This window comes from Chaetura pelagica, unplaced genomic scaffold, assembly GCF_000747805.2.
Source record: "Chaetura pelagica isolate M959 unplaced genomic scaffold, ChaPel_1.0 scaffold962, whole genome shotgun sequence".
Taxonomy (NCBI): domain Eukaryota; kingdom Metazoa; phylum Chordata; class Aves; order Apodiformes; family Apodidae; genus Chaetura; species Chaetura pelagica.
Window position 1 is genome coordinate 384,614 of NW_009952479.1, and position 7,106 is coordinate 391,719.

The following is a 7,106-nucleotide window of genomic DNA, read 5'->3' on the forward strand; positions in this document are numbered from 1 at the left end:
ATTCCTGGCAGGGTGAAGTTTTGCTGTAAGCAGCATTAATTCAGTTTCAGGTCAGGGATAAGATTGGGGGAGGAATGGAAACATTTTTTCATTTGATTTTATTTTTAAGATGAAGCTGTTTTGTGGTACTCAGATTTTTAATTATTCTAATCACTCTTGCTATTGTAATGGTTGGAATTAAACAACAACCCCAACCAACAGCCTCCCCAGGTGCAGCACTCCAGTTCTTAATCCTACATGAACCATGCACGCTCTGCTGCTGCCTCTGGCTCCTGCCTCCAGTTTGTGTTTTGTTTTCCCCCACTCAGCACCTGGCTGATGAGAAGACCTGTATGCAGTTCTCCATCCGCCGGCCCAAGCTGCCCTCCTCGGAAACCCACCCGGAGGAGGACACCTACAGGCGTCTGGATGTGTCTGCCTGGCTGCACCACCTGAACCAAGCCGGGCAGGTGGAGGAGGAGTACAAGCTGCAGAAGGTGAGGAGCTGCGGCCCCTTCCGTGCGGCCTCTCCTGCTGAGAAGGGCGAGTCCCTGGCTGGAAGCTGCAAGAGGTTTATTTCGTTGCCGGGTATAAAGCCTGGTGTGTAGTGTGTGGGGTGCAGAGGAGGCTGCTGCCGGCAGGGTGGCAGAGCATCTCTCTGGCCCGGGGGGCTGAGCTGTCCAGCCGCTGCTGCCTGTTGGAATTAGTAAAGTGTCCAGTGCTGGACGTGTTTGCAAAATGCAGTGTGAGCAAATCAAAGAAAGAAATCCTGAGATGACTGTATGAAGTAATGCAGGGCCTGCGGGGGAGCACTGAGTCCAGGTCCTGAGAGAGAAGTTTGCAGTGAAATGCAGTGTCTCCAAGATTGGGGATTAAGCCGTGACATGAGAACGACACGTTAATCATAGAGCCTCTCCAGGGGGGGTTATTGACATTGAAATGAGCCCGATTTGTGTCTCGTCTGGGAATAGAAGGCCAGCACTTTCCCTCTAAACATGTGCAAATTGCAGGAGCTTGAATCAAGGCGTCACTTGTCAGGAAAGAGCTGCAAAGCCACCAAAGCATAGTAGCAGGCAGTTTCTTGTTGCTGGTTTTGGGAATGTTACAACTGTACCAGTTGTAACTTTTGCTCCTTCTTCCAGGCCATTTTCTTTGGTGGGATTGATATTTCCATCCGTGGGGAGGTGTGGCCCTTCCTGCTGCACTACTACAGCTACGAGTCCACCTCTGAAGAGAGGGAGGCCCTGAGACTGCAGAAGCGGAAAGAGTACTTTGAGATCCAGGAGAAAAGGTAACAGACCATCTTTGTCCTCTTCTGCTCAGCTCTGCTCAGCCTGATGTCGCAGCAGCACCACTGGTGATGGATGGAGTCTCTGCCTCCTTCCCTTCAGGAGAAGCTGATTGGAGTTAAGTGAGAGGGATGGTAAATGAGGTGGACTAGGTACAGCTGACCTCTTGAAGGTCTGGAGCTAATACCCTGTAACTCAAATATTGCCTTCCTGGGGTTCTTGAAATGGGCCCATCAGTACCACATAGGGAAGCTTGACTCACTGGCAAGACTACAAGCTTGGCATTCTTGGTTTAGAGCAGTGAAGGTGAAAATGGAATCTTACATTTCTTCATTAATATATCTGGATCTAAAAACATGGAAGAGTAAGTGATATCTAACTCAAGGATGTTCTTACTGCAAGAACTGAAGTTATAAACTGGTTGTAGGTACATTTAAGCTGGAGAGGAGCAGCAGTATTATTAATTAGGAGACAATCAAAACAGAGCAGTGAGTTCTGGTGTCCTACCTGCAAGGATCAGTGGAGAGCTGAGTCCAACTGCTTCTAGGGTGGAGTTATCACAGAAAACACATCGTGTCACCCCATTCATAATCCAGGAGCCTCCCTCCAGTAATCCCTTGGGACAGACCTGCTGCTCTGCACAGACACGCTTCTCTGTTTTCAGGTGATGAGAACACTCTGTACAGGAGTAGTTTTTCTTGGAAAACTAAACCAGATATAAGTTTTCTTGTTCCTTATGGCAGTCATATTCTTCTCTTGGCAACATGCTCCTGCTGCTCAATTCCAGGCTTTCGATGACTCCAGAGGAGCAGAAGGAGTTCTGGCGCAACGTGCAGTTCACGGTGGATAAGGACGTGGTGAGGACTGACCGCAGCAACCAGTTCTTCCGAGGGGAGGGCAACCCAAACGTGGAAACTATGAGGTGAAGGGTCTGATTCTAGTGTCCCAAATAACGTGTATAGGAAACGTGGGGAGCCCCCTTGGCCCAGGCTGCCTAGGTCCCTGTGTTGGGAATGCTGAAGAGCACCGTGCATGTGGTGACAGGCACCAAGTGTGCAGAAACAAGCACTTCTCCCCCAGTGCTCTCACTGCTGCTATGGCCATGGACTTCTTGATACAATCACCCTGCTCCCACCACCCCACTTCCCTGCCTCCACAGGAAACAAGAGATTCTGTGGGATGCAAAATAGAATAATAGAATCATAGAACCATTCAGGCTGGAGAAGGCCCTTGGGATCACCATCCCTACATCCAACCATCATCCCTACTCTACGAAGTTCTTCCCTAAACCATATCCACCACATGATGCTCAGAAGTTCACAGGCCTCCATGTGCCACTGCAGATTATATTCTGAGGTGGCAGGAGGGATCTGTGGCTCTTGTGCACGCTGCCTGGCTCAGCCTGTGTGGTGGGAGCTGGGATGGAAGGGGAAGGGCACTGCGCTCAGCCCTGACGTGCCCTCTCAGTGTCTCACCTCTCCATTTGCATCTCTTCTCCAGGAGGATCTTGCTGAACTATGCAGTATTTAACCCAACAATTGGATACTCTCAGGGAATGTCTGACCTGGTTGCCCCACTTCTGGCAGAGGTCCTAGATGAGTCGGATACTTTCTGGTGCTTTGTAGGACTGATGCAGAACACAATCTTCATCAGCTCACCCCGGGATGAGGACATGGAGAAGCAGCTGGTGAGGCTGGATGCTGAGCTCCTGTTACTCTTGGCTTTACCTTTCCTGTCCCCAGTCAGATTAGAAGAAGCCACAAAGCAGTAGTCTGGCCTGTCAGGTTCCAGCATGCCAAATCATGCTCCAAAGCAACAAAATACTGATGGATAAAATTAATCCTGGGTGATTTGGGCACTCCAGAGGCAGTTATAGTGAATAAATTGTCAGAGTCAAGTTGCCCTGGCTATGCTAAAGGGTGCTGATTCAAGGAATCTTGTATGATCAAATGTATTTAGGGTGCCACTTGCCTTTTCTTTACACTTCTCTCAGTCAGTGAGGGCTCATTGATTGATCTCCAATCCTCCTCTTTGTGGTTTTTTTTTAAGATCTTAATTTTTTTTTAACTATGTCCAACTGAAAAGCCTTATATATCTGACAGAGTTTCTTAAAATAAGGTGATCTTGTTTAAAAATGGGGAGTTTTTAGATATTAGTGTGAATGTCAATTGTTTTCTGGTTAAGATCCAGAAAAAAACATTCTAAATTTGAGCAATCCTGTCCAGGTCATGATGGCCCCAATTTAAAGTGATAACCTTGTGGTGGAAGCCCCTCAGGAGGCTGCTGGTGAGGTGCAGTTAGTTAATGTACAGATGTATGCACTGTAATATTCCTGTAGAGTCAGGCTTTCCAAAATCACTTCCATATTGCTTGGCCTCTACTGAAATGAAACATTGCCAGAGATAACGATGTCTTTCCATTTGTCTAGTTTTTAAGGCTCTGCTGCTTCCCCCAGCCCACATCTCTCCCCTCTTTTCTTCTCACAAAGTAGCTGTCATGGGATTTTCTTTTCACCCTCCATGAAATACCTGCCCTGGCCTGTGAGCTCTGGCCTTTGATGCTGGATCCCAGCCTTGCTGCTGGCTGTGCTGTAATAAACAGGCTGTAAAGCTGGAGGGTGTTTGGAGAGCAGAGGACCTGGGCAGCTGTGTGGGAGCCCCGGCCTGGCGGGTGGTGGGGGCTGCAGGGGTGGGGTGAGGGTGTTGGCTCAGCTCCCAGGGTCTTTTCCAGATGTACCTGCGAGAGCTGCTACGGCTCATGCACCCGCGCTTCTACCAGCACCTTTCTTCCCTGGGGGAGGATGGTCTGCAGATGCTTTTCTGTCACCGTTGGATCCTCCTGTGTTTTAAGCGTGAATTCCCAGAGGCTGAGGCTCTGCGCATGTGGGAGGCGTGCTGGGCTCACTACCAGGTGAGAGAGCTGGTGCTGGGCACAGCAGCCCTGGGCCTTGCTGGATCCTTACCCTCTCAGCAAGCATTGCAGAATGTCCATGAAGGCTCTTAGTAGGAAAGTATCCAAAAGGAGGAGGTGTTACAAAGGGTCTGTAATTTATCTCTGTGGCAGGGGGATGGATCCCTGCCTCTCCTACTTGAGGATGTCTGAGCTTCAAAAGGAGGTTTTTCAGAAAGTGTTGAACATCCACTTATGAGGTTCAGGCTTTGCTTCCTCAGCAATGTTCCTCAGCAATGTTTTCCCAAAAATCACTGGTCTGCTCTGAAAGCTGTGGTGCAAACCTGCTCCTCTGCTCTAAATGCAAGAGTCTTTGGTTCGGAACTCACCAATAATCACGTCCTGAACATCTCTAGGCAAAACTGGAAGGAGCACAGAATCTCTGCTAAGAACGTGTTGATGGAGGGTGGGGAGGTGAAGTCAGCCCTCTGCCTCCATCTGCTGTGCTCCAGCCCCTGTTTTCTCATTGCAGACAGACTATTTCCACCTCTTTATCTGCGTGGCCATCGTGGTGATCTATGGGGACGATGTCATTGAACAGCAGCTGGCCACTGACCAGATGCTGCTGCATTTTGGCAACCTGGCCATGCACATGAGTGGAGAGCTTGTCCTCAGGAAGGTAAGTGCCCCTGTGCTGGTGGGGGCTGAGGCTCAGCTCCGAGAGGTGGGTCAGAACGTTGAGGAAATCGGGGAGTGATGCTTTATCTTTTGCACCTCCTGTGTCCCCCTGCCTGTCTGCAGCTGGGGGGTGTTGGGTGCTGCTGCTTGCCTGGAAACAAGTTTTGCAGAAACAGTAGGTAGTTGTAGAGTGCTTAGGTGAGGGTGAATGTGCCCAGGACGATGGCAGACAGAGCTGCTTGTCTTTGTGCCGTGGTCCCCAGTCCATCTCGGGTTGGCAGGGATTGCAGGCCAGGGGACCTGCTGGAGTGACCTGTGCCTCCTTCAGCCTGCAGCTTTGCAGTCAGCAGGGACACAACCTTCAGGTTTGTGTTCTGCTTCTTTACTGAAGCTTTGACTCTTCTAAGGCAGCCAGACAGGAGGATGGGACAGGAGGCCATGGGCTACCCCTGCTCTCCATGTTCATCCCCTGGTGAGGAGGGAATGACTTTTTCTCTCTCCCTTCCAGGCGAGGAGTCTGCTCTATCAGTTCCACCTGCTGCCCCGCATCCCCTGCAGCCTACATGACCTGTGCAAGCTGTGTGGGACAGGAATGTGGGACAGTGGCTTCATCCCTGCTGTGGAGTGCTCTGGCCACCACCCTGAGTCTGAGAGCTGCCCCTATGGGGGACTGGCCGAGGGGTCTTCTCCTAAACCAGGAAGTGAAGGCAAGAGAGGCTTGAAAACACGGGACGTCTTTGCCTTCCGAAAATAGCTGTAGAGGAACAGGGAGCGACAGCGGAAGAGGGAAGGGCAGGAAGGATGTGCATAGGAAAGAACTTTGAAGACAAATATGGAGGGACAGCTTGTCAAGACTCCTGACAGGACTGAAAGGTGGAGAACGGAGGAGGAATGGAATCACTCTGCAGGGAAAGCAAATTCCAGTGCACTGGTGGTAGAACCTGAATGAAATGCATCAAACCAGTATCAGTGTTTGCACGTGTTTGGATTTAATTTTGTTAGAAACATGAAGCTTTTCTAGGTCTTAACAAGGACTTTTTATTCTGCCTCTGGGATTGGACTGGTTAGCAACCAGAACTTTGTTACTTGCTGATGAGAAATGAGAACACTAAAAAGTACAACCAGCAGTGTTTGTGGGCCAGGAGAAGGACCAGAGCTGTGGCAGGAGCTCTCTCTGCCATGTTCCTTCATCCAAGCGTACCACACACATGCTCTCTCTGCTTCAACCAAAATGTGCAGCTTAGTGGCTTCTCTCTAAAGCCATAGAGACCATTTTAATTATAATCTGCCAAAAATAAAATAGCAGACTAATGGGATTGCAGGGAAGGTGTCTGCTTTGGTGTCAAGGAAGAACTGGTCACCCAAAGGTCTTGTCTCCTGCCTTTTCTTTTTTATATGTCGTACTGGCTGGCATGACTTTGTTTCCATTTGTACTGAAAGTGCACAGCCACGGGTCTTGAAGACACTTTTCTGTAGTCAGGTGTTTCATAGACACTTTTCAAAGTTTACTTCTTCAAGGCATTACAGCAAAGCTGTTTCTTTATGCTGACAGCTACAGACTTGAGACACTTGTTTAAGGGAATCTGTTGTTCCCATTATGTTTCCCAATGTGTTTCTTCGGGTGAATGTGGTGAATATTGCTGAATATTCACTGTCCTTACCTGCCTTGGCCATAGCCATGGCACACACACTCCAGGTGGGCTTTAGGCTCTTCAGCTGGTGCCAGTCATGAACCCTCTTCTCCATCCTGAAGTGAAAATGAAACTTGGTTCATAGCTCCGTCTCTGATGGAAGTTTCCCTCGAGGTATTTTTGAAAGAACAGTATGTTTCTTCTCCTGTCTTCTATAACATTTGCCAACTAGAAGTGGAGCTGGGGCCCTGAGCACAGCCATGTTGCCAAATGTCCTTACCAAATTCAGTGGCATCCCAAGGTGTGTCCTGAGCCAGCGTTTGTGCCAAACAGAGCTGGGGGAATAGTTTCCTTGTAGGAATTGAAAAGGAGAGGAGGTGACAGTGGGCTGTGCCAGCTGTGCTGATCCCCCTGCATGGTGTGTGAAGTCCTGCAGCCTTTCCTGGCTGTCTTGCTCCCTCTCACTTCAGCCACTTTGCTTCTCATGTGCAACTGTGTTTTGGTCTGGCAGAAGGGACAGCCCAGACTCACTTTCCAGCTCTGCCTGTCAGGCTTGTTTGTCCCATTAGCAGCACATGTGGAGACCCTGCACCCTTGTGCCTCATCCTGCAGTGGGTTCCTGCAGCTGAAAAGCAAATTT

At 49.5% G+C, this 7,106-nt stretch overlaps 1 protein-coding gene across 1 annotated transcript in view; it reads left to right on the top strand.

Moving 5' to 3' along the window:
* The window catches only part of TBC1D16 (TBC1 domain family, member 16), a 24,347-nt gene extending 18,672 nt beyond the window's left edge, over positions 1–5,675 (top strand). Inside the window, exons 6-12 of the mRNA XM_010008627.1 lie at positions 309–476; positions 1,122–1,270; positions 2,056–2,190; positions 2,769–2,955; positions 3,999–4,178; positions 4,690–4,836; positions 5,344–5,675. Coding sequence (XP_010006929.1) covers positions 309–476; positions 1,122–1,270; positions 2,056–2,190; positions 2,769–2,955; positions 3,999–4,178; positions 4,690–4,836; positions 5,344–5,589 — 1,212 coding nt within the window. The 3' untranslated portion in view covers positions 5,590–5,675. The remainder of the gene's footprint in view (positions 1–308; positions 477–1,121; positions 1,271–2,055; positions 2,191–2,768; positions 2,956–3,998; positions 4,179–4,689; positions 4,837–5,343) is intronic.
* The last annotated feature ends 1,431 nt before the right edge of the window (positions 5,676–7,106 follow it).